The following is a 26,802-nucleotide window of genomic DNA, read 5'->3' as shown; positions in this document are numbered from 1 at the left end:
TTTGTGCTCTGATTGCGCTAAGTTTAAAAAGGGAAGGAGATGTGAGGTCCACACCTGGATATAGTGGGCAATAGATCACAGAACATGGCATGGCAAGGTTTTATCACTCTCTCGCTCTAATTAGACGAAATGATGGTCAGCGTCAAAAATGACTTACTGAGACTGAACTTTAGTCAGAAAAGTTCGATTGGATGAAACGTGCTCATTTGTGACTCTAGCACTGAGACGAGCAGAAAAGTGTAGAAGTATTGAATTTTACAGTTTTCAAAGCCACACGCCTGTATGGAGTGATTTTTCTGTGGGAATTAAGCAACATCATTCCTACTCAAACTGCATCTTTGATAGAGGAGGTTTTTCTGTCAGCAGTGGCCTGGTTTCCCCTCCACTCAGCTTGGTACGCACTGGATTCTCTTTGGTTCCCCATGGGTCCAATGATCCCCAGATCATCCTTTATTCTGACGCCCTTATAAAGCTAACGTGCTGATTTTACGTTTTCAACCTGCCATGATCCCCCACAATCCCCTCTTTTCCCTCTGGTTGCGCTTTCACACTCAAGTGAGGATCCGTTGCTGCTTTGATCGCAGTCCCCCGTTAAAGGTTTAAAATGTCTCAATTCCTGATGATTGTTGGGGCCTCGGTGGTTTACTTTAAGCATTTCCCCATGCCCCATGTCCAAATTCACCACTCCTAAATGAGGTACCCTCTCTCCCAGCTTCCCATCCCAGTGCTGCTTTCAAGTTCCCCCGACTGGGTGCCGCAGCTGTAAGCCCTAGATTTTGTCTCCTCAGTCTTTGTCAAGCCCATTTGCCAAATACAAAAAAGGGCCAGTAAGCTTGGTCTTCATTGCTGCTCTCCAAAGTAATCCCCAGATCTCCCACTTTCTGAAAAATCAATTCAAAGGTTGAGATGAGGTGAAACTCCGTTCTTAACTCATCGAGCTGGGAAGTGATAAAGTCTTAGGATCACTTTTTTCTCGTAATCATTGTGGCTCCATGATGAAATTAATTGTCCAGTTTCGTGAAGCTGTGACGGCGGCTGTAAAAGAAGTTGCACGTTATAAAGCCAGATTCAGTGCATTTATTTACTTATTTATTTATTTTAAAAGATGCAGACAAGAACAAACAAGAGTTCTTAAGTAAAACATGTCGTTAAGCCAGTGCAGTTCACCAGCTCTCAAATATTAGCATTAATAGCCCAACACTCTGGGGTTGGTACTCAAACAAAACTTTTTTTAAAGGTTTAGTGTGTAAAAATCACCCCCCTTTTCCCAAGTAGGAACTACAGTGGCCTTTAAATACCAAAAAGGATGTTGTTGGATACATGGTGCAAGATGGTGGCCTCTGCAAAGCAAGGCCCTTGTCTAAAATACATATAAAAGACTTGTTCTTTTTAACTTTAAAGCAATTACACCCTTATAAATCATACATATGGATGGTATACCCTTCTAAATGTCATATCTTGGACTTTTAAATTTAAGGCTGCTTTCATACCGAGCTTGTTGTTCTGAAATCAGGAGCTTAGATCGGTTCTAATGGGCTTGTGTGAACCCAGCAATCGCAGGCCATTCCGGCACAAATCACCCGAGCGGAGACCGCCTAGAGAAGGCACGGAGCACCGTGTGTTTGCATGTGTGTACACAATTTACGAGTAGTATCTGGCAACATTTACCCACAAATCAGTGCGACCAACAGCGCTGTCGCATCAGTGCCACTGAGAGAAACAACGTTGGTAGCTTTGGAGGTGTCTTCTTAGAGATCTTCAACCGTAACAAGGTACTCCCTGAATCACGGGGATGAAAGCGCCCTAAAAGTGACTTTTTAAAAAATAAAATCAGTTGCTAGTTGAAGCAGTCCAAACTGCTGCCTCTGCATCAGTCAGGTCTGGTTGAAAAAGAAGGCTGGTGCTGGGACAGCACTAAGTCTGCCAACCAGCCTTGGCTAATGTCAACCTGATGGAGGCTCCAAACCAGTGGGGTGGGATGTTCCACTACAACCCTCTGCCCTATGGTCTACTGCCATAATTAATATGTTGTTGTATGAAAGTTGAAGCATTTGCCTCCGAAATGTCCCGCGCCCGGCCTCCTTATTAAAGACCTGACCTCCAAGCAGCTGAAGGTTGTGCTGCAAACTTGGCACACCCCCGAGCGAAAACATCTGCTTTCCTCACAGGCAGGACCGCCATGGACCCCACGTCTCAGCTGGTTCCCACAGCCCAGCGAGAGAGAGCCCTTCCACTGTCCTCGCTCGCTGACCCCCACATTTATAACCCCACCTTCACTGCCACTGAGACCTCCTCTCAAGCCTTGGGCCCCGGCCTGGACCTCTCCATCACGGCACCCCCCTCCTGTCCTCATGTAGTACCGTGCCAGTGTGGTCACTGCACTGCTGAGAGGACTGCTCCTGTCTTGTTATCCCCACATCCCCCGCCTGTCGAGGGGAAGGAGGGATGGAGGGATGAGAGGGCATGGAGGGAGAGGAGGAGGAGGAGGAGGCATCTGCACCGCTCCCACAAAGCGGCGACTGTTGGAACGCTGACAGAAGCATCTGTCATCCCCTGCTTTCACACACTCACCTGCTGTCCGAGGACCTGGACTCATACTGTCTTCCCCCTGCACTCCCTCCCACTTTGTCTCCTCCCTCCTGCCTCTGCGAGGGTTCTTGGTGGTGGTGTAAAGCTCTTGGACGCCTCCTGTAGAAATCACACACTCTGTAGTTTCTCCCACGTTCATCTTGAATGAATTACAGCTGTCACCAGGGTTGGTATATTTTAAACATTGAGTCATTACAAACAGTTTAACAAAAACGTGTAAATATTTAGAATCCTCATATGTAAAATTAAAATGAATGCCGCAAAAATGAAACTGTTTATCCCTGTTTATGTCATCAAATTAGTGTTTTATCTCTTTCTTCTTCTTTTCATTTGGGTAAAAATGTAAAGGTTAATAAAAAAAAATGATTTTATTTATATATAATTTTCCACAGAATGACAATTGTCTCTAAACCTCATATAAAGATGAATGCGTTGGCTCCACTTTGCCAAGTCCTTGCCACATTAAGCTACATTAACAGATATGGCTGTGGTGTTAATGAATGTTCTGACCTGTCTTGTGACCACTTTATCATTCTCCAGTGGCAACCCTGTCCATTCCCCTAACACGCTGAAGGGTTGCCAGCAGAAAGGGGGAAAGATGCCAATCCATGTGTATGACACACACACACACACACACACACACACACACATACAAAAAACATGCACAAGCTCAAGGACACCATCACTCATTCAAGTCCAGGGAAGGTGCCCTTTAAATGAGACTTGTGCACAAAAACAAACAACAAACACTTTCTGACAAAACTTGTAAGATTTTCAGTTTGATTTATTTGAATTTGGAGCTGGTAGAAGAGGCTATAGTATAAGTTTTCTTTCCTTTTACAAAATATAAGTTATTTTTCTGATTGAACAGCAGGAAAAATGATCTTTTGAGGCATATTTGTGACTTAAAAATGTCCGCCTATAAAAACATGTTGTAGATTAACATTAAAATGATTATATTGCAACTGCAACTATTACCTACAACAATAGACCAACTGATGCTCATCTATAATGTGTAAGTAAGTAACTGGATTAAAATCATTTGTAACAAATGCGGTCAAATAAATGTATCACTGTACAATTGCAGCAAAAACGACATACTTAAGTATAACGTGTACGTATAGTTTAATAAATATCTGAGTCAACGTTTACAAGTTGCATGAAATTGCAGTATTCCAGTAATGTCAAGGTTCTTCAGAACTATTGCTTTGTATACAGAAGCATCAGTTGTTATTGTTTAATCCACTCTTGTCACCATGACTCCAAAGATCAGCCTTCCCGCACGTCTCAGTGCTGGTCAGGCTGCTGCTCCATGCTGAACACGGAGTGTCTCGCGGCTGCCAGTGTGGCGAGGGGGTGGCCTTCCAGGAGGGAGGTGATGTGGAATGGCACAGGTCATGTATGAAGCAGCCTTCCTCAGCATGCGAGCGGGAGCGCTGCAAAGAAGAGAGGCAGGTTAACAAATGAGTGAGGAAGGATAACAGGACTTTGTGGCCCTCAGAGACGGAGTGCGTCGGGATGTTCTGCCAACATATCGTCTGCCCGGGTGAAGGATGCACACACACACACACACACACAGAGGCACACTCACACTGTCATCTCTCTAAAGCTCCATGGCTAGCCTCTGTTATGGCTGTGTGTGTCTGAGCAGGAACCCCACTGAGCTGGCTGGGGTCCAACACCAAGGTCTCTCACCTCACAGGCTGGGCAGGGGGCCTGGAAGCTCTGGAGTTATTCCTGTGCATGTGCTCAGGTTCCACCTCTCTTCTCCTTTTGTCTCATCCACCCTCCTCTGGCCCATCCTGGCCTCCTCTTCTCCCTTATCCCCCTCTCTGGGACCATGTGGCTGATGAGCCCGTCCTTCAACTATCAGCATCTTCTATTATCTGTAATACACACACACACTCACACACACAGGATTTGTGTAAGCTTGCCTGTGAATCTGTGTGGCCACAAATGTTAAGGTCACCTTCATATACTGTTTTTCACATACAGCCGCAGAAACCACTTTATTAGGAACACCCGCTTGTTAATTTAAATATAAAATGAGTCAATCACATGGCAGCATGTAGACATGGTCATGACGACCTACTCAGACGATTGAAGTGACTTTGAACAGGCTGCTCTGAGTCTTTCAGAAACTGCTTTACAGGTTTACAGAGAGTGGTCAGAACTAGAGAAAACACATCCAGTGAGCAGCAGGTCAAAAGAGAATGGACACACTGGTTTGAGATGAGAGACAGGTAACAGTAACTGAAGAAATGATTTGTTAAAACCAAGTAAGTATGAAGACGATCTCTGAACGCACAACGCATTGAATAACCAAGGTTATTATAGTTAACGAAAACTAACAACATAGGGAAAAAACAATATGTGATAATAACTGAAATAAAAATAAAAACTAGAGTTTTTTTAAAAAATCTTACTTTTCATCTTTGTAAATAAAATTTAATAAATATACATATATACATATAAAGTGTATTTAGTTTTTCTCTGCCGGCAATTTTGAAAGGTTGTATTTGAGACACAATACTTTTTTAATTATCACCGTTTTGAATCTTGCACCTGGCAAATGCTCCATGATACAAAAAACTAAAACTAATCAAAACTAAATTAAAAATAAGCATTTACAAAATAATAAAAAACTAAGCATTTATTTAGTTGTGTAACTTGTAATTTAATGGTGTCATTTTGACTTTTTCAAATATTTAAGCGTTGGTAAGTGTAAGATGAATCGGTCACGAGTGTAAATCTGCTGATGGTTGTTTTAGTGTGTGTTAAAACCATTGAAACTTCATGAAGCCTCCTTCAGTCTCAGGACACCCGTCCATCACTTGAGCCAACACTACAGATGTTAAGCCTAATTTGGCCACTAGGGGTCACTGTTCGCAAACCAAACAGTGTGTGATAGGAGCGCCAGTGTCCTCAGCATTGATACTTAAACTTCAGGTTTTTTTTGCTGTTTTTGTTTTTTTATAATCAAAACTTTATTGGCAGTATAACTTAAACTTCAGTGGTCGGAGGAAATTAATTGTTTTTCCAACATTTAGATGTAGTTTTTTTTTTTTACTTTAAAACATATATGAATAAGAATTTAATAATACTACAAAGTTTACACATAAATCATTTATTTATACCGTCACGGTTATTCTCTATTCATAATTCTCTCACCCTCCCACAGAGGTCTCACTCTGATCACATTTTCAGGTCACAATAACTTGTGAGGACTAAACGTGCACTTTATCACCGTCAAAGACATCAAGTGTAACTTAAAGTTAATCGATTACGCCAAATAGTTTGTAACTCATGTGCGCATGCGTGGAAATTGACGCCCACTTTTTTTCCTCCAAGTCGAGTCGAATGTCTGTTAAAGACGATCTATGAAGCTTAAAACTTACTTAAAATGTACTCCTTACATTTTAAATCCCTTTAGCTTTGCACTTAGTATTAAATGAACAAGTGATTTGTTTCGAGTTATTGTTCGTTTTAAGATAAATACAAACATAAGCAGCGGCATTGAGTGAAAACAGACACCCCTCTTGTCATGACACATAATGGTACGGTCTGTCAACGTCCTGCGCGGGAGCGGAAAACGTGCGTCTGTCTGACTGTGCGGAAAAGGAGCCGTGTGTTGTTTAATTCTCCTCAAAGTACGCGCTACATCGAGAATTCACTCCACTACGAACAGCACTGAGGTAATTCCCACTCTAACAGAGGTGAACACGTGAGGTGAACACAGGAGGTGAACACGTGAGGCTGCTTTTACAGCCTGCGGTGTCGTGGATGAGGATGAGCGCGTGTCTCTGTCACGAGGGTGCAGGTGGTGTTTGAGCGTGTTTTTGAGTGTCGATGGCAGCAGGTGGAGGTCCCACTGTGAGTGTTTACAGCGCAGGACTGGACCTGTCATGTCTCACTGAAGGGTGGAGGTGGTGGTGTTTAGGGGGAGGGGCTGTGTTCACCATGATGCCTGAGCAGATTCACCTCCACTGTATGTGTTGCACGTCATCGACCAGTGAGCTGTCTCTGTTGCCATGGAGATGTATCGTGTGCAGCTAGGTTGAAGTAATAGTTGGTGTCTCATCTCCTCGTGCACTTCCATGAGTTACTGTTGATGTGTGGATGTCAAATATGCGGCCTCATATTCCCCAGGAGCTGCACCTCCTCATCCAAATTGGACACTCTAAATTGAGTTGGATGGGTGTTTGTCTCCGTGTAGCCCTGTGATGGACGGGTGACCTGTCCAGGGTGTACCCCGCCTTAACCCTATATCAGTTAGGATATAGTGCCCCTCATGTGGAGGAGAAAGTGGTAGAAGATGAATGAGTGAGTGAGTGAAGTCAGGACGGAGTGATTTAAACAGGTCAAACCTGTCTTTCTCTGTAATCCTGAATCTCTTTATTCTGCTTTTGTAAAACAGACCTTTTGTAATGAATTTTGTCTTTATTTTGCAGCTTGTGAACACCTTCATTATGGCTCGAGACTGGAAACCTGGTGATCTGATTTTTGCCAAAATGAAGGGCTACCCTCACTGGCCTGCAAGAGTAAGTCTGCAGCTCATTTACAGGCAAAGTAAGACAAATGATCAAGCTTTTAAAGGATAGAGTTTTGTTCAAAACCGTAGAATACAGAGCACATAAACACTCACATGGCACGCTGTGCAAAGGCGGGGCTGCAAAGAGTACAACATGTAAAGTTAATGCAGACAAGAATGATTACTTGTGATGTGAAACTGATGCTGCTGAGTTCTTAGAAATTATAAACACGCACACTCAAATACATCCTGAATCCCGATCAGGATCAACGCCAAAATCTAGTCTACATCCCTGAAATATTCCCTCCAAATCTGTCCTTTTATTTTTTATAATATACTGAGTTATGTGCGACAGGAAGAAGCTAGTCGCGTCATCTCTGTGCTCATACCACCTCATCTCCCTCTCACTGACTAATTGCCCCCGTCTTCTACCCCCAAGCTCTAATACACAGTAATATTGTTCACAGTTGAAATGAATATGTGAATTCACATATGCTTGTTATCAGCTGTGTGTGTGTGTGTGTGTGTGTGTGTTCCCTTCTATCTAAATATACTTCTACATCCTCTATCAATATTTTATGGAAATTGCGTCGTAAAATCAGCCTCTTTTTGGGGCCTCTAACATTCTTCCTTTAACATTATTTTCTGATGCAGTTGACCGCTCGAAGACGCCAAGCTCTAAATTCATCAGCAGCTACAACCATTTAATCCATCACTACAATTCACCATTATTTATTCTTAATAATTCATATGCAGATTAGTTTTCTTGGATCTTTTTCTCCTGCAGTCCAAAGATATCCAGTGTAATGTATACAGTCTGTGTGGAAATGACGTATTTCTGACTTCAGACCATGAAAAAAACACTATTGATTATTTTGTTCTCGAAGATTAAGGCAATATTTTCCATTGGTTAAAAAGGCTTATTGAAAATATAATAGGAGATAAATGAAAAATAATGAATAATCATGATTACTCATTGACTTGAAAACACATTCAATTTCTTCCACATGTAGAAAAGTAGCTTTAAACATGAAAATAGAAATGATTGTATATATCTTTACTGCATGTTTAACCCAGGGATTCCACTGAATGCCTGGGTTCTACTTTTGCCTGATGATGATCCAGACAGGAAGTCAAACACCATTACAACATTAAAAGTGTGGTTTTTTTTTCAGAATAAAAGCCCCCGTGTTGTAATAATCGTTTTTGTTTCGATTATTTTGTTTTTGTTAATATTTGGGGCCAAAATCATTTAAAGTCATTTAAAAAAGAGTGCAGCTACACAACCTAAAACACAGCTCAGTAAAAAGCATCACAGGTACATTTTTAGTTCACTTCTTCTTCTCTCTCCGCTCTCTTACAGATCGATGAAGTCCCCGATGGTGCCGTGAAGCCGTCCAACATCAAGTTTCCCATCTTCTTCTTTGGCACCCACGAAACGTCAGTCATGGAAATAACTTAGAGTTTTTGACTGCATGTATTTTTGACTGTATGATGAAGTGCGTGTGATTCATATCCTGTGTGCTTCTCTAACTACGTTAATGTTTGATGAGTGTCTGAATAGAGTTACAGGTCTGCGTTTCTGTCTCAGTAAACATTCTACATTTTTAATGGTTCAGGAAGTATCACACGGACATGCGTCCTTACATTGATCTTGTTTTCCAATAGAGCCTTTCTCGGCCCAAAAGATATCTTTCCATACCAGCCCAACAAAGACAAGTACGCCAAGCCCAACAAGAGGAAAGGGTTCAATGAAGGATTGTGGGAAATTGAGAACAACCCAAAGGTTGAGCTCACTGCGCCCAAGGTATGTCCTACTCTGTTGTGTTTGTACCAAAATCATCTTTTGATATTTATCCTCCAGAAGCTCGGATGAGCTGTTCCTCAGAAGTTGCCCTTTGTCCCTTCCTGTTGTATTTTTATCACACAGGGGTTTCTCATGAAGCAAGTGACTAATGCCTGATCGTCTTTGAAGTCATTTCAGTGTATTTCCTATTCCAGTTATTATTATTATGTCACAGTTCTGTTGAAAATAAAACACTGGTTTAAGATTCTTATCTGTGTGAAAACGGTGTGATCATCACCAGACGCTTGCTTAGTCTTGGTCAGGGAAATATGGCGAGACATTAACGAGCAACACTGCATAGCTGCTTTCAGACATGCACTGACTTCCAGAGACCGGAGCGGCTGTAGATTCAGCTGCTGACTCCCTCTAATCTCTGGATATGATCTGAAGGAACTGGTGTGAAAATGTAGCGAGAGAATCTCCAGATAATCCACAGTGAGCGACTGTGTCCGTGTCCTCTGGCCTGGATCCTGCAGAGATTCTGCTGCTGCTGTGAATGTGTGCGAAACACGTGTTTGTCATTGTGGACGACAAAGTCGGAGTTCAGAGTTCGTGTCTGAGAACACATTAAATGATTTCATGACGGTGATTGTGTTTTGTTTTCTGTTTGTTTGAAGCCAGTTCCTCCACAGACCTTCACTGAAAAGGACTCAGACAGCAGTCCAGACGGAGAGGAGGAGGCAGACGACAAGGCGATCAAATCCAAAGTACGTGTTCGTTTCCTCCTCCGTGTCCACACTGGCTTCACTGCGTTGAGATGCTACCTGATCGTACCTGTGTTGTCAGCTTCTCTCTTCTTTTGCTGTCTTTCTGCTCTTTATCTAACGTGTGTGTGTGTGTGTCTGCCTCATACTGACTTACATATTGCATGTCAGGCAGCCGCTCACAATATTGATATTTGTGTTATTACTAGATCTAAGAGTAGTGTGTGTTCTACATAAGGATACTCGCTAACTTTTCTCCCTTTCAAGACTTGCTTACCCCACCGCACTGCGTCCTATGCTGTCTCGGGTGCATTCAGGTTCCAGGAAGTGAGGCTGAGCAGGAGAATGAGAATGAGGAGGAGGAGGAGGAGAAGGAGCAGGAGGAGGAGGAGGAGAAAGGGTCTCTGATCTCTGAGCAGGGTCCTCAGAACCAGGATGTACGTACGTTGCATGCTAGGATACCATAACGCGGTGCAGCGTATCAGATTCCTCCTCTGCTGGAAAGGTTGCATGTTGGCAGTTGGTGGTTTTAAAAGTTGGTGGTTTGTTTGTTTGTTTGTTATGAACTTTGAACTCTTGTTAGACCATGTTTTTCTGGTGGTGGGTGTTTGGATGAAAGCTTCCGGCCTGGGTTTGCTACGTTAACGGCAAACATTTAAATGAAGGTTAAACGATATCACGTGAGGCCCGGTGGACATTTTATTCATGTCTGAAAGAACATAAACTCTGTGCCGTCACTATCTGGGATGTGTTTTACCACCCTGACCCCTCGCGTTGGTGCTTTTTTCATCTCCCTCTCTTCACTCTGTCCACATAATGCTCACTTCCTCTGTCGGCAATGAGCTGCTGCAGCTTTACTTTTGCATGGCTTTGTCTCTGTGCTTTGGAGAAAGGTAAGTGGTTTCTCAGTTCCATGTTTTATTTTCCCTCAGGTTTGTCCTTAACTTTAATGGTAACACTTTCCCACTGGGTATTTCTGAAAAGACCAGAGTTACGTCCCAGAAGTTTTCTTTCTAAGAAAGTCCCAGTGTCTCACTGAGAAGGGAGGAGACGCAGATCATCTGAGAAAATATGTCTGGCAGCGACTTCCCAAAATTTGCAGCATGAAATTAGGAATGCCTGAAACCAAAATAGTGTTTTCAGTGGCGACATCACAGGTTTCCCCTCCCCCCCCTCCCCCCCTCGTAGTCTTGCAGTTCTTCAACATTAACAGAGGTGTCACACTTTAGGGTGCAGCTCCCAACGAATCCACGGATGTTCTGAAACAAAAGAGAGGACGCAAGAAAAAGGTTGGTAGCATCTCTCAGTTGAGTCACTCGTGTCAAATGTTGTTAGCTTCATCATTTTATCATTTTCCTACAATTTGTCTCCAGAGTGACGCTGACCAGGAGGCGGAGACAGAAGATGCTCCTGTGAGTCCTGTGAGTCCGTCAGGTAAACTCCGCTCCATGTGATGCTGTTGACTCTGGTTTTGGAGTCATTTATAGTACGTAACGCACAAAGTTTGCTGTTCGCTCACGTCACATTCACTCCCCTTGACTCTGTGTCACACCTGATTCAAACTAATGGGGCGTTGTCAGAGCTTGTTGATGAGCTGACTCTTTGAATCAGGTGTGTTCGAGCGTGCAGGACTGAGAAGCACTGACCTAAGGACAGGACACACTCTCAGCACTGACATGAAAACAGGGCAGAGAAGGGGAATGAATGAATGAATGAATAATGGAATGCATTCATTAAAGGCAGAAAATAGCACCACAGACTAGGGCTATACATTTTCACTGCTCCACCAATTCAATTGGATCACAATTCATATCAATAACGAGCAGATAAAGAAGCTCAACTTACTTGACAGCTGTTGAATTTTATTGCATAAACTGACATTTTGGTGTGTGTGTGTGTGTGTGTGAGATCAGGTGGAGAGGGTCCCAAACGAAGAGGCAGGAAGCCCAAAAGTGAGAAGCTGCTTCTGCTGCAGCAGCAGCAGCAGCAGGACCAGCAAGGCTCAGGAAGTGAAATGTAAGCACCTGAATATGAACACTCAGTGCTCCAGTAGACCTGGAAGAGAAACACGAGCATCACCGCTGTACAGACTGAGCATTCAAACATTCGTAAAATACTTTCAGGGACACTACTGAGTTGGACAGAAAGAGAAAGAGGGGACCAGAGGACAAGTCTAAGGGCGGAGAGGAGGACAAGAGAAAGAAGAGGGAGGACAGCAAAGGAAAGGACGCAGAAGTGAAGGAGCCTGAAGCCAAGAAGAAGAAGCAGTCCAAGGATGATGGCTCCTCCGGCTCCGACGATGAGGAGGCAGGTGTCGAGTCGATGCACAGATATCTTCATGTGCAGTCCACGAACAAGGATGATGAAGTTCTCATCAATCTTTCATTCATGTTGTGTTTTTTTATCAACTGTCGTCCCAGAAAAACAAAAGCAGAAAGAAACAGCAAAGCTCAGAAGTGGACAAAGATGCTCGGCGGAGGAAAGCCGATGAGTTAAGAGAGTGAGTGTTGATGACGTGATGTTAATAATATAATACCTAATTATAACTAACTCATTACAATGTTTTACCCCCTCGCAGGGGCAGCAAAGACGACGGGAAGAAGAACGAAGACAAGGCGGGAGTTAAGAAAAAAGGTGAGCGCCATCATTTAACTAATGAATTGAAATTGAAGTGTCACGTTTATACAAATGGGAGATATAATAGATTTTGAATGGGCAGCACTTGTAGTAATCTTGTTTTGCACAGCTGAACATTACACAGTGATAGTCTGCAGACGTTATAAACCTTTGAAAGGCTTATAGTTATAATTTATAATATATAATTATAATTTTCTAGTTTCGAATTGTCCCGATTCATCCGTCTGTCTTTGTGTGAACACTGTAGCAGATCTGTCCGTCCATAATCTTTATCCTTTGAAAGCTCTGTGAGACGGTGTTGTCTTTTCTTCATTCCTTTGTACTCAGAAGTGTCTACTGACTTTAAGCTCCAGCGACTGCACAGTGAAATCAAGATTTCACTGAAAATTGACAACCCTGTAAGTTCATTTCTTCACATTTAGTCTTTTTCCAACTTGATTAAAGGACAAATGCTTCTTATTTTGAAGTATTTCTAATACAGCGTGATGAAGTTTGATCTTTTGCTTCTTTATGTCGCTGTGTATTTATTTTACTGCTGTTGGTTTCTAAATGGTATTAGATCATTCAGTTAGTGCTGTCAAGCCATTAATACAATTGAGAGATATATTAATTATGATCTGTAATTAATCTCCTTTAATCCTTTACGAGCAATATAACAGAAGTTCAATTTACATTAAAAACGTGATGATATCACTGTTGCATTTTTGGTCACATCACATCATTGACTTGCTGTTTTGTCCCCCGTCCATCTCTAGGATGTGAAGAAGTGCTTGGAGGCGTTAGATGAGATCAGTGCTCTCCAGGTCACGACTCAGAACCTGCAGAAACACAGTGAACTGATCGCCACGCTCAAAAAGGTATGGAGATTAAACTTGGACCTTACAAATCCATCCAAGTTCAAAATATACAGCCTAGAAGCCCATCACACCATCTGAAGTAAATGACGGTGGTGTCATATTGTTCTCAGAACCAGGGTTCACTTCTTTAACTTCTTCTTTTTTGTAGACATTTTCTCACGTTTTATGGACCAAACGATTATTTGAGAAAATAATCAATAGATTAACAATTATGAAAAATAATCATAATGTGTGAAATCAGCCCTAGTTGTCACGTTTGTGTGGGAGGTGAGGACGACCTGATGAGGCCTCGATTTGTATTGTAAAGGCTGTTCTCTCATAAGCACTTATTTCAGCAGTACCCCTTAGAGTCCAGCAGAGGGCAACATATAAGGTTTCCTACCATGTCATGTGACAGTGTCAGCTACAATCTCAGCAGTGATAACATGTTTTTGTCTTTGTTATTACTTTATTTCTGTCTGGGACGATTAACCCTTAACTTAAGGGTGACCCACTGAGTAAGGTTAGTGTGTCTAGACCTGATGACAAAACGTACAGCAGAATGTTACGAGATCCATACGACAAATGGTCACTGAGTGAGTGAGTGACGCTTGTTCCTCTTCATGTTGCAGATCCGCAGGTTCAAGGCCAGTCAGGACATCATGGATAAGGCCACTATGCTGTATAACAAGTTTAAGAGTATGTTTTTGGTCGGAGAAGGCGACTGCGTGCTCAGCCAGGTGCTCAACAAGTCTTTAGCAGAGCAACGTCAGCACGAAGAAGCAAAGAAGGGAGCACTGAAGAGAGTCGAGCAAGCCAAGGAGAACACCTCGGGTACTGTTCCTTTAAAGAGCCACTTGTTGTTGGCTCATAATTGACCATTTAAATGTAATCGATGATGATTTACATTAGACGCTCGCACTGTGTAACGAGTTGATTACAGTCCTCCCAGTGCAACATCTGCTCCTTCACGTCATGTGCAAGTATAAAGACACACGCTGACATTTAGCAGCATCTAGTCCATCAAAAGAACACAAATACTTGGATACAGCCAAAAGAGAGTTTAAAACGTACCACATACTCATACAAAACTCAGAAAGTATTATTAACGTGCAAACAAAAACGGCTCTGACTGAGAAAATGCTGTCAAACTGCACTTCATTTACGTGACTTTTTAAAGCAGCAGATCAAACCACACGAACAGGAACGATAATAGCAGCCGTATCTAAGAGGTCAAAGGTTCCCGACACTCACAGGACGTGTGTTAAAGAAAGTGCTGGTTATTAGAAAAACCAGAAGTCATAACGAGTTGAGTCACATTTGAAAACCAGAAGGAGAACAGAGACGTCATCTGTGTTCGTACTGTACTTCCACTAAAGTCGCCGCCTCTTTGAAAGGTTCCTTTCTGGAGCACAGCGTGCCAAACACACGGAAAATCCTGTTTATCTCCGTGTGGTCGGGAGCGCAGCATGTGTCGTCACATGCCTGTGAGAGTTCCTGCGTCCACACTGGTTTGTGATGCAGCTGTATTCTGTCTCACTGACTCTCTGTGTGTGTGTGTGTGTGCACTGCCTACAGACAAGATTTCAAACGGGGACATGAGTCCTGAGGAGAAGAAGCATGAGACAGAGAAGCTGCTAGAAGACGCCTCGGCTGCTAAACATCACAGGTATGTTTCATGGAAAAAAACAAAAACGTACACAAACAAAAGTGTATGATTATAGTCTCCACAAACGTTCAGGTCATTTTGCTGTGTTTTGTCCGTCTCTTTGAAGGCTGGGTGACGTGGTCTCAAGGTTTCACATGAAATCACTCAATAATTAGTGCAAATGTCAGATATGAAAAGATAAAACATTTTTTATTCAAGTTACACGTGAGGAAACCAGGTCATTTTAGAACATTGAATAATGATGTCCGTGTCACCCTGATGTCACATATCTTTTTTTTTTTTTACTACTAATCAGCAATCACTCTTGACACACACACACACACACACATACATGTTTTAGTGGGGACCAAAGCAGGTGACCGTCACTGTAACCAGAGATTACAATGACACACGTCAGTGTTTGTGCTGTAAACACATGTAGAGAAGAGACATTTCGGTTGAACACAAACACAACACTGGTTCAGCAGCAGCAGCAGCAGCAGCAGCAGCCTCGCGCTCCCTCTCCTCTGGTTCTGCACCGACAGAGTCTCGCAGCGGGAGTCTGTTCTTTGTGTTCTTCTTTCTCTCTGAACTTCTACCACGTGTAATTCCTTTATTCTACGTTTAGAATCATTTCAAAGGACAGGGAAGTTTGTTGCAGGACCAGGGAACATAGTAGAAAAGCTTTGTTCTGATTGGCTGCATCATAATTAACGTGTGTTAAACTGTGTAGTTTAAAATGATGTGTAATAGTTTCAGGACATATTTTCATCCAGGAAGGTGATATATTATGGAAGACAATAGTATTAATTGTTATTTTGATATGATATAGTTTTGTTCTGAATCATTTCCAGTCACATTTATTCACCTTTGAATGTGTTTGTTTCTTTGCCAGCAGCACCCCTAAAGCTCAGGAAGAGTCCACTTGAGTGTTGTCCCGCTCTGCCGCTGCTGTTCTCACACTGTCCACACTGGACTCACGGACTGGGATCTGTGGTCCAGTCCCTCTTGAACACTGGTTTCCAGTTTACTGACACGTTCTGTCGGTTTTGCTGCTTAAAGGCTCCGGTACATCAAACTGCTTCAACTCTGTGACTGACAACGTAGATTATTTTTGTATTTTGTGTTAACTTCGCCTTTTCTGTCTTGCATCGTCACAACCGTTGAATTAGTTTAACAGTGAAAAGACTAGATTTATGTTCATCTATAGCATCGTGAGTTTAGATTCTTCTTCTTCTTAGCATGCATTCCATTTTTATTATATCATATTCTTTGCCACCTGCACCACTTCTTATAATAGCATAGCGGCTGCATTAGCGTGGCTTCAGATGCGCACATAGAAAAATACACATAGAGTTGGCCAGCGTGTCGTTTGTCCAGAAAATGCTTTATTCTCCACCTTGTTTAAGTGTCTATTTTAACGTTGCTCTTCCTTTTTTAACATACTGTAGATGTAAATAAGAGTATTTTTGTGCCTGTCTGATGACCTGTGTCAGCATCCGTTAATAAAGTAGTACATGTCGTACACTTTGTCTCTGATCGTGTTTACGTTGATAGAAATCATGTCTGGATTGTTGGATAAAGAAGTGTATATTAAATATAATCACTGAGTTTTATCACTGAAAGGTGACGGTAGCTGATCATTGATCTCTGGCCTTCAGTTCAACTTGTGACTGAGAAAAAACAACTGTTCAGCAGTGGGTGGGCAATAAGAGCTTAAAATTATTCAACTATATTCCATCATGTTATCACAATAAAGGTTTTCACGATGATATTTCATAGGATTTCAAAATAAAAGTGCTTCTTTTGATATACCTCATAATCATATTTATGATGCAAAATAGATCAATCTAAAATGAATGGACAACTGTCTACAATGACACCAGAAAAGCATATATATGTAATTTCATGTTGATATTTAGTACTTTTTCTATCACCTCAGCCACACACTGTGTTTAAAGGAGGGATGAGTGACAATAAACTGACGTATTGAAAATTTTGTCACTGAAAAAATCTCAATCTGAAAGATAAAAAAAGTACAATCTCACAATCACAATTGTTTTATTTCATTTTGATATTTTTATGCATTATGATGTTTTCAATTTCAATCTTTAGATTTTGTCTTGATGTCTTTTTTACGCTGTCAGGATTTTTCTGATGTCACCGTTTCAACTTGCTGTCACTCTTTTGGCATGTAGAGGAGGGGCTTGAGGGGAGGGACAAGGAGGGCGCGATGTGCGTGTAATTTGCATACCAGGGCGGGAAGGGTCATTCATGAGCCAATTAGAGCTGCAATTATGTTTGTGTTCTTTGTGATCTTTCGGTTGGACATTTTTTCAGTGACTAACACATTTTAGATTTGTGGCTGATTCGGAGCGCACACACAGGGGTTTGTGCAGATAAAGACACAATGAGGAAGGTTTCTGCCCGACAAATACATCGCACTAAGAGAGCAGCTTCTAAAATGCCAAAGCAGCAAACAGGTATTTGAAGCTGCTGGTGCCTCTGGAGTCCCGCGAACATCAAGGTGTAGGATCCTCCAGAGGCTTGCAGTTGGGCGTAAACAATGCTCACAAGCAGAAGCTGCAGTGGGCCCAGACCCTGGATGGTCCAGATGGATGGAGTAGTGGATGTCCCAGCAACGCTGCAACGTCAGCAAGCAGGTGGCGGAGTCATGTTTTGGGCCGGAATCATGGGGAAGAGAGCTGGTCGGCCCCTTTCGGGTCCCTGAAGGTGTGAAAATGACCTCTGAAAAGTATGTGGAGTTTGTGACTGACCACTTTCTTCCATGGTACAAAAAGAAGAACCGTGCTTTCCGTAACAAAGTCATCTTCATGCATGACCATGCAGCAAGGAGTACCTCTGCGTCATTGGCTGCTATGGGCATAAAAGGAGAGAAACTCATGGTGTGGCCCCCATCCTCCCCTGACCTCAACCCTTTTAAGAACTTTTGGAGCATCTTCAAGCAAAAGATCTATGAGGGTGGGAGGCAGTTCTCATCCAAACAGCAGCTCTCGGAGGCTATACTGACATTCTGCAAAGAAATTCAAGCAGAAACTCTCCAAAAACTCATAAGTTCAATGGATGCAAGAATTGTGAAGCTGCTATCAAATCAAAGGGGTCCTATGTTAAAAATGTAACTTGATCTGTTGAGATGTTTTGATTGAAATAGATTTTGATTTCAATAAATATGACCATTTTCAGTTCTTAAACTATAAAATGTTTTGAAACTCTGTTGTGCATAATAATTTGGAACGGTGCATTTTAATTTTAGTTTTTTATTTGCTACGCTGTCTGATATCTGCCGACTTCCAGCACTCTCGTCTGTCCCACTTTACTATTCCATCAAGATAATCAAAATACAGAACTCTAAATAAGTCAGTCAATGTCACCTTTAATTTCAAATGCAAAGAAACAGCATTAGTGTTCAGGACACAGAAGAAGAAAACAACAACAAAACAACCAAAAGTAAACCTTTCTTCAATCTTAAAACATTTCTTTCCGAAATACAAAGATATTAAACTGTATCGTACAGCATTAAATCAGTGATGTGAGCAGATCACCGCAGAACGAGCTTCAGTTGAAGGCCCCGCGGTCCACAAACGAATAGGCCAGAAAATCTCCCAGCTTGTTGCCCTCGGCGTCGTAGTGAAGCATCCGGAAACACTTGTCACAGAAGAGACACGGGTCGCTCGGAGCTAACCGGTCTTTGGTCGTTAACCATCTGCAAAAACACACGTGACATGTCACCTGTTGTTTTTATTATTATTATTATTATTATTATTATTATTTTGTTTTATTTATGTTAGCAAACCTTCCAATGAAGACGTGGCAGACCGCACACTTCTGAGTGCTGATCCTGTGTTTGTGGATGAGAAGCGGATACAGCTTCTTGTTCAGACAGTCGGTCTCGTGTGTCAGTCTGCAGTGGGTTCAGACAAAAAGACAAATCAGGAGCAGACCCACTTCTTCGAGGTCATGAGGGATGAGAGAAAGATCCGTCTCACACTGGTAACGTTCAAGAGTTGCTTTCATGTGCGGTTTCCCTGCTCACACCAACAAATTAGTGCCTCTGTTCAAACCAGAATTAGCTCTGAAGTCTTGTGACAGCGGTGAAATCCGGTGCTTACAGCGTGTTGTGATAGACTAAGGTCAACAGAATCACACATCACACACTCTAGTATTTGTTTGGACCACATTTACCTTGCATTTATGGCACCTATTCCCTGTGGCATGCTTTCAAAAAGCTTGTGCAATAATAATGTATTTCCGAGCATTGTTTTTTCTGCGTCAGTGACGGGAGAGTCTCCTCCAGCACATCTAGAAGATTCTCAATGGACCAACTCATGTGTGAAACACGTTCAACACTCCCAGAACCACTCTTTCTCAATTTAAGTCCAACAAATTCTGACACTGTCATCTCAGAATATCATACCACATACAGTGATGGAAAACCTCAGTGTATTTGGGTTTTTAGCTGACATGTAAAGCCACTTTTCCACTACATGGTCCCGCCACGCCTCAACGCGGCACGGCTCGACTCTTCACCGTTCGCTTTGCTTTTCCATTACAATATAGTACCTCCTCAACGTGGGCGGAGTCATCACAGCAAGGCTGCATGTTTTACACGCAACACAAACAAACTGGTGACTTGTAAAGTTGTTTTCAGTGTACTGAGTCATTAGAATCAGTGAATTCAAACAATTAGTTCAGTACATGCTGCATGACCGGAGCGCAGGCGGCGGCAGGGGTTGTGATGCGGCTCGCGATCGCCAGCTTTCAGCAGTGCAGTCGCTAAATACACCAGACTCCTCTGTTAAATGAGATTTAAGACATTTCCGTGCTAAATGTTGGAGATTTTTCAGGATTGTTAAGTCTTTTTTTTTTTACTGATCTACAGTTCGTCTTGTGTCGGACGTCTTGCTCATGACTCTTCCTGTGACGGCAGTCTGATGACGTCACGCATAGCATAGCATCAGCTCGTGTGGAACCTGACCAGAGCAGGTACTAAAAAGTGCCAGGTACCATCGCTAATGGAAAAGCAAAATAACCGCGCCGAGGCGAGTCACACCAGGACCATGTAGTGGAAATGCACCATGACGTCGCTGAATATAATCCTAAACATATGAAACGACCTCAGATCATAACTTTTTATTATTAACAGTCCTAATTTAGAATCCTTCAATTCAGTTTGAAAATTGGACCTTTCAGAATATTACTTCACATCAGTGATCAATAGTGTTTGCTCAGTGACACAAGTCTCTACATTTCGATTGAGCTCACGTTCACAGTTAAAACAGCTGCTCGTTTGGGGCCGTGTTGCCCAAAATGAAGAAGAAGAAGAAAACCTGGCTCATCAAAAACAGAAAATCCATCCCCTTGAACCACAGCAGACGAGGCAGTGAGTTATCCTCACTGACTCTCTTTGGTTTGCTGGATAGTCCGTTTGCATTTTTCTGACTTGTTTGGTGTCGTCAGAGTTCAGATGAACTTTCACTACTGCCCAAATGAAGGAGACTATCCGAGGCTAAAGAGGCTAAAGAGGCTAAAGAGGCTGTATGTGAGAAGACAAATGTAGCGGTGTGCGGTCTGGTGATCTGTGTCTCTGGTGATCTGGGTCTCTCTGGGTCTCTCTGGGTCTCTCTGGGTCTCCCTGGTGATCTGTGTCTCTGTGTCTCTCTGGTGATCTGTGTCTCTGGTGATCTGTCTCTCTGGTGATCTGTGTCTCTGGTGATCTGTGTCTCTGGTGATCTGTGTCTCTGGTGATGGTGATCTGTGTCTCTGTGGTGATCTGTGTCTCTCAGGTGATCTGTGTCTCTCAGGTGATCTGTGTCTGATCTGTGTCTGTGTCTCTGGTGATTTCTCTGGTGATCTGTCTCTCTGGTGATTTGTCTCTCTGGTGATCTGTGTCTCTCTGGGGGTCTCTGGGTCTCTCTGGTGATCTGGGGTGATCTGGCTCTCTGGTGATCTGTCTCTCTGGTGATCTGGGTCTCTCTGGGTCTCTCTGGGTCTCTCTGGTGATGTGTGTCTCTCTCTGTGTCTCTCTCTCTGTGTCTCTCTGTGTCTCTCTCTGTGTCTCTCTGGTGATCTGTGTCTCTCTCTCTCTCTGTGTGTCTCTCTCTGTGTGTCTCTCTGTGTGTCTCTCTCTGTGTGTCTCTCTCTGTGTGTCTCTCTCTGTGTGTCTCTCTCTGTGTGATCTCTCTGTGTGTGTCTCTCTGTGTGTCTCTCTGTGTCTCTCTGTGTCTCCCTCAAGTCTCTCTCTGTGTCTCTCTCTCCCTATGTCTCTCCCTGTGTCTCTCCCTGTGTCTCTCCCTGTGTCTCTCCCTGTGTCTCTAGTGATTATTTCTGAAACCCGCTCGTGTCTTTCCTCTCGCGCTCTTCTACACAAAGACGGACGTGAAAAGAACCACACCAGCCTGCTGTTGTTTATGTTGCAAACACGTGTGCAGTGATGGAGTGAGTGTGTGAGATGATGAACACTGACCTGACGTCTGTGACGATGACGAGGTGTTCACAGTCTCCCTGGTGACAGTAGAGGTACGGGAAACCAACTTTGAGCTTCAGATCCACGAGCCTGGTGTCTTCCATCACTGCCTGGCTGTATGGCGGGAAATTACGAGCCTTTGCCCATTCGATGATGGTCCTGTATTACAATCATAAGATGACAAAAATGTACTTTTTAAGTTAGACGTCACATTATACTGCTCATCGTTCTTCCTCTTCATATAGAGATGTCTCTACACAGTGCCGTCTCACAGTAAAGGACAGAGCTTTACTGTCAGACTCTCCTATCAGACTAAATCCACCGTTTTAAACCGATTCATGACTTTAGGTTATGGATAATTTGAAATGTCCAACTTTGGACTTGAGGTTAATGAGTAAAAGTAATGTGTCCTCGAGCGCCGTGTGTGTCCTAAATCACGATTCGTCGCAACAGATAAACTGACACTAAATCATTGATGAGGCATATTTGTACTTACTGTACTAATATGGAACTTAAGTCCGTGAACCTGAAAACAAGTAGAATTAACACACCTCCAGGTTTGGACTAAAACATGTTTGACTCTATGAACTGTCTATGAACGAAACATTAGCCCCTTTTCCACTGCAGGAACTTTTTACCGGGATTTTGAAAAACTGCGCCTTGTTTCCACCGAAATTACCCGCGGGGGGAAAACTTTCTCTCGACGTTCACCGAAAGAAGCAGCTGCTCACGACTCGGGCTGCGTACGGAAGAACGCTGAGTGGTGGAACACATTTTGCAGCTATTTAAGCCACTGCGGTCACAACCCAACTATAAACAAGACCTTTAAAAGAAGACGAAGAACTCCTTCTTACCGCCACCTACTGGACTGGAGATGAAGTGCAGTTTCTTATACCACTGCCCACTTTCCAGAAATGCAAATCTCACAGGTAACTAAGAATTCTTTTCCTCAGGTGAATACGTTCCTGATGGAAAATGATTGACATCCCAGCCATTAAGACTTTTTAATACTTTTTAAGGGCCTTAATTTTCCAAAAATTGATTTATCAATTATTAATACCTTTAAACCCCGCGGACATCCTGCAAAACGTTGCTTTGTCAAAACCCTTGTTACTGTCGCAGGACAGCACTTTTTGACATTTTAGGGTATCAGCGTCACTTCTGCTCTTGCCAAGTTTTTAGGGCATTTTAGCTTGAGAAGGAAGCAAATCAAGAGCAATGTTCTGCCCCAAATATCTGTTCTGCTTATGAGTGAGATTATTTTGTGAACAGCTGGCCAAGACAGCAGGAAGAATCACAAGGAGACAATAAATGAAATGCCACTGTTGATTGATAAGACATTTAAAAGACAATCATCCCATTCAGACCTGGTATTAACCTCCGTCCTCAGTGATCCCATCACAGCCAGATCCTGCTCTGTAAAGGTCTGAACGGCCCCAATGCGTTTTGAATGCGTCCTCAGATCCGATCACAGGTCACACTCAAGAGGGGACATGAGGACAGACGTGTCCACATTCCTGAGCGTGCAAAAACGCATTCCATCCTCAGGAAGTATTAGACACAGCCTCCTCAGCTGATGTCTGATTTTGAGGACATCACCGTTTAGTCTCTTTTTGTTTTAACTTACATGCTCATATCTTTACACTCTGGGAATCGCGTGTCGTTGTAGAAAACTCCTTCGAAGAAAAAGAAAGCCGACTTGTAGAGCTCCTGAAAACAGATCACATGACGATATTATCTCTGTGTTTTGTGACTGGGTCCACATACTCTAAGTGTTGGTAGAGCGTGACAGAGTGAATACATTCGGATCGGTTTGCTGAAAGTTTCATGCGCTCACTTTGCTGATGAAGTCTGGAGCCATGTCTGGTGTGCCGCTGAACTCTCCCAACACTTGCAAGTCGCTGACGCAGCAAATGGCATCTCTGAGCTCTGCCAATGTGTGGGAGCCCGTCATCAGCAAAGACGTGTGCGGTCTGATGTAGTTAAACTGAGGGCAATGAACACACACACACACACACACACACACCAGTGACTACCACAGAGAACAGCAGTGCAAGAAACAGTGTCTGTGAAGAAGGGAACGAACACACACTTTGGCAAAACTTGCAGGATAGTAGACGTTGATGGTCAGAATGACTTCTCCCTCAGGCAACTTGTCCTCTTCAGTTTCTGGTTGCCCACCAACAGTTAACCGTTCCTGGATATGAAACAGAATCAAGCCAAATTATATGATCATCATCGGTCAGCCCACAAGCTTCTCCGACTCTTTTTATCTGCAGCTCAGCGATTCCCCAACAAACGCACCAGTTCATCAGCGTAGAGGTCATGTCTGTTCTTGGTGATTTTCAGAGAGGCTCTGTAATCTTGTTTTTTTTTCCTTTGTCTGTAAAAAATAAAAAATCACACAGAATTTGTTTATATGCTGTTGGTTTATCAGAGCAATGACATGCAGTCAATGAACTGTGAGTGCTGGGAAGGATTCATACATTAGCGTGCTAAGTCTCGGGTCTGGGGGCACAACGTCAGTGTCAGGCTGCTGATCCTTGGGGTGGCAACGGAGTGAATCAACACTGAAAGGACAGAAATAAAAACGATGGGACAAGAAACACAGCCACAGGTATGTTTGTGTATGTGTATTACAGCTGCAACTAACAATTATTTTCATAATCGACTCATCTATCGATGATTTTCTCAATGAATCAATTCATTGTTTGGTCCATAAAATATCAGAAAACCTTAATAAATGTTGATCGGTGTTTGTCAAACCTGGAAATGATGTTGTGTCTAAAATGATTCACTTAATGATTTCTTAGTTATCCAGAGCAAAGAAATGAAGAAAATAGTCACATTTAAGAAGCTTAAACAATCGGAAATCTTGTTTTAATCATGAAAAAAAGCTTCAAACCGATTAATCGATTATCAAAATAGCTGTCGATTAATTTAGCAATCAATTAATAATCGATTCATCGATTAATTGTTTCAGCTCTGAAGTGTATTATCACTTTAAAACAAACATCTGAATTTGGTTTGGGAGAAAGAAAAATTAATAATGTGTTCATTAGTGTTAGTATTGTGACAGTGAATGAACAGATGAGTGCTGAAAAGTTTTTATTATGAAAAAAAACTGCAGCGGGACATGAGGACATGATGACAGACGTCATGTTCAGGAATGTGGCCTCAAGAGTTCCCTAAACCCCGTCAGCATGTGGTTTTATGTGGTTTTATGAGTGGATCCGGGAGCTACGTCAGACCGGACCACAAGTGATGGACTCACTGAGCAAATGTTAAGGTCTGAACATGGTAATAGAACCCTGTTCAGATTTGTGTTGACATCTGTCCTCAATGATCAGATCACATTTGAATAGAGCGATCAACGCATCCTATCCAATCCACTTTATTTATCAACAACACAGTTACCCAGAGTGCTGTACAATAACATCAAAATGACATAAAACGCAGGTCAAAATAAAGGGCAACTCAAAGGCCAAGAACAAGAAACGTGTCTTTTGACAAGCTTTAAAAACAGGAAGTGAAGGGGCGTGTCTACTATTAAAAGGCAACTCATTTCAGAGTCTGGGAGCCAGTTTTTGGTACATTCAGAAGCAGCTGATCAGCAGATCTGAGAGACCGGTTACTGATTAGAGTAAAAACAAAACTAGCATGGGAATTCTTATGACCGAATCTGAGGATGCGTTCAGGCTCAATTGGGAGCATTCAGATGTGCATTCATTATAGTGCTTACATTATAATATCATGCATGTCATATTCCTTGCACACAGTGCAATTTCAGTCTCGCAGTTCTTTTTATAATATTGTTATCCACGTTATCATTTATGATCGACGTGTCCTTCCAATGTTGCAATCAAAGTTCCTGTAACTGGGACAATAAAGTGATGATGATGATAATTGCGGCTCACAGCAGAGGGTTGGAGACTCTTTCTCTGAGTCATTTACTATTCTGAATATAATCTTATGACACTTATGTAATCAGAAATCACCTGGAAGTGTCTCATTCCAACAGTTGTTTTAATTGGGTTAATAATTAAATGGGTTGCAATAATGCTGCCCTTGTAATCGTAGATGGTTATAGTCAGGTTAATGAAAAGAAGTGGTGGATATGTTGAGCCTGTTCCACAGTTAAAGCTGCTGGTGGTTGAGTATCCAAGTTACTTGGATATTAAAGTAATCAGATACGTTATAATATTACTTTCTGCAATAAAAGGTAGAAAATGTGTTTGTTTCCAAAACGTTAAGTGTCTTGTGCTTTTTTAAGGTTGTGTTTTACTATGTTGTTGTTGTTGACTATGTTTACAAACTGTATTCATAACTATAACGTTTGTTGATTTGTGGATTATTGCGAGGGTGTCACCATAGGGTGAGTTGCATAAGTTATAGCTTTGTTTATTATTGTTTTGTGAACAGGTGTTAGCGGTATCAACTGTTTTTGTATCAATGAAAACTAAATATATGACAAGTACATAAACCCGCCATGATGGTTGCCAAGTCTGCTGATTATCAGCAACTTTGGGCTGGATTTTCTGGAAAGTGGCTTACAAATATTGGTAGTCACGGGTGGCAGGTTTTTTTGGTCTTGTTCCCAGTGACAGTCTGATGGAGGAGAGTTCTTTTTGTTTGGTTCTATTTTATGACATATTGGTTTGAAGCCCTGGGACTTCAAGAAAAGGGGAAGATGAGCACAGCATAAAAAGCAGTAATACATTGGTGGAGTAGAATTATCAGAGGTTTAATGAACTTGGTACAAATTGATTTGTAAATATCCATATCCCATCTGTTTTATAATGTTGAAATGCTAAAACGCTGTCATTGTCCTAAAATAAAGAGTTGTTTAGTAGCAAGAAATAAATAAAGCAGCCAACATATTCTTAAGATAAAGTAGATTTAAGCAGGCAGACATAGGTGTCTTCAGGTGAAGACGTCTTTCTTTCTGTCCCTACTGGATGTCATGTTATCAGTGGAAACAACGGCGCACTCGAAGATACCGTTGGTGATAATGGTGATGATATATGAATAATAATAATAACACTTTACACAGATACACCTGAGAACATCGGAACTATCCCTTTAAAAAGTACCTGCACACGGCCTTGAGCTCGGCCATGGTCTCCGCGCTGACCCCCATGTCTTCGGCGAAGTTAGCGTCAAACGTGTCCTCGTCCTCGTGCTGGTGGGACCAGTCTCCGGGCTTCAGTCTGCGCAGCCACTCGTTTCTGAACGAGTCGACGTGAAATGGTTTGCTGTTAACATTCGTTTCTTCATAATCCGGTATGTTTACGGTGCTGTCCGTGTTCTGCTTGCTCGCCGCCGCCATGCTTCTTTCTACGACAACAGCCAGTGCGCGGAGGCTCATGGGAAATGTAGTTGTTACGGGAGTAGTGGCGGAAGTGCCGTGACGCGTACAAAAAAGTACAGTATTGCATGTTGAAATGTTTTATGTTGAGCTTTGTTCTCGTACTTTACAAACTGCACTTCTGCTCATATAGTAGTTCATTAGGTAAACGCGTTTTAA

At 42.4% G+C, this 26,802-nt stretch overlaps 2 protein-coding genes across 5 annotated transcripts; one reads left to right on the top strand and one right to left on the bottom strand.

Annotated features, from left to right (window-relative positions):
- Nucleotides 1–6,139: 6,139 nt before the first annotated feature.
- psip1a (PC4 and SFRS1 interacting protein 1a) lies at nt 6,140–16,316 on the top strand. 4 transcript variants are annotated; one of them, XM_044028953.1, is made up of 17 exons: nt 6,140–6,284; nt 7,041–7,130; nt 8,484–8,560; nt 8,789–8,927; nt 9,584–9,673; nt 9,988–10,107; nt 10,900–10,959; nt 11,044–11,104; nt 11,584–11,686; nt 11,794–11,977; nt 12,091–12,161; nt 12,249–12,304; nt 12,635–12,705; nt 13,063–13,164; nt 13,776–13,977; nt 14,722–14,812; nt 15,687–16,316. In XM_044028953.1, the coding sequence occupies exons 2-17, from the start codon at nt 7,059–7,061 to the stop codon at nt 15,718–15,720; spliced, it is 1,533 nt and encodes a 510-aa protein (XP_043884888.1). In that variant the 5' UTR covers nt 6,140–6,284; nt 7,041–7,058; the 3' UTR covers nt 15,721–16,316. The 4 variants fall into 4 exon arrangements, with proteins under 4 accessions (XP_043884888.1, XP_043884885.1, XP_043884886.1 ...); XM_044028950.1 differs by having other exon boundaries at nt 12,091–12,170; XM_044028951.1 differs by having other exon boundaries at nt 6,141–6,284; nt 12,091–12,170; nt 15,690–16,316.
- Nucleotides 16,317–18,165: 1,849 nt separating this feature from the next.
- Nucleotides 18,166–26,620, bottom strand: snapc3 (small nuclear RNA activating complex, polypeptide 3). The gene is made up of 9 exons (XM_044029367.1): nt 26,369–26,620; nt 23,762–23,845; nt 23,580–23,658; nt 23,368–23,472; nt 23,113–23,262; nt 22,903–22,985; nt 21,276–21,434; nt 18,606–18,713; nt 18,166–18,515 (listed from the first exon to the last, which is right to left on the bottom strand). The coding sequence occupies exons 1-9, from the start codon at nt 26,602–26,604 to the stop codon at nt 18,368–18,370; spliced, it is 1,152 nt and encodes a 383-aa protein (XP_043885302.1). The 5' UTR covers nt 26,605–26,620; the 3' UTR covers nt 18,166–18,367.
- Between the last annotated feature and the right edge of the window lie 182 nt (nt 26,621–26,802).

Source organism: Solea senegalensis, linkage group LG6 (genome assembly GCF_019176455.1).
Source record: "Solea senegalensis isolate Sse05_10M linkage group LG6, IFAPA_SoseM_1, whole genome shotgun sequence".
Lineage (NCBI taxonomy): Eukaryota > Metazoa > Chordata > Actinopteri > Pleuronectiformes > Soleidae > Solea > Solea senegalensis.
Note: the sequence above shows the minus strand (reverse complement) of the source record. Positions and strands in the feature narration are given on the sequence as shown.

What these genes read in the sequence shown, in the direction of transcription:
- psip1a (XM_044028950.1), top strand. Translation starts at nt 7,059, where the DNA reads ATGGCTCGAGACTGGAAACCTGGTGATCTGATTTTTGCCAAAATGAAG. An exon ending in ACAAGGCGATCAAATCCAAA is followed by an intron (nt 9,674 to 9,987) that starts GTACGTGTTCGT and finishes GGGTGCATTCAG; the next exon opens with GTTCCAGGAAGTGAGGCTGA. An exon ending in CAAGGCTCAGGAAGTGAAAT is followed by an intron (nt 11,687 to 11,793) that starts GTAAGCACCTGA and finishes AAATACTTTCAG; the next exon opens with GGACACTACTGAGTTGGACA.
- snapc3 (XM_044029367.1), bottom strand. Translation starts at nt 26,604, where the DNA reads ATGGCGGCGGCGAGCAAGCAGAACACGGACAGCACCGTAAACATACCG. An exon ending in GAGCTCAAGGCCGTGTGCAG is followed by an intron (nt 23,846 to 26,368) that starts GTACTTTTTAAA and finishes CTGTCCTTTCAG; the next exon opens with TGTTGATTCACTCCGTTGCC. An exon ending in CTCCAGACTTCATCAGCAAA is followed by an intron (nt 22,986 to 23,112) that starts GTGAGCGCATGA and finishes ATCTGTTTTCAG; the next exon opens with GAGCTCTACAAGTCGGCTTT.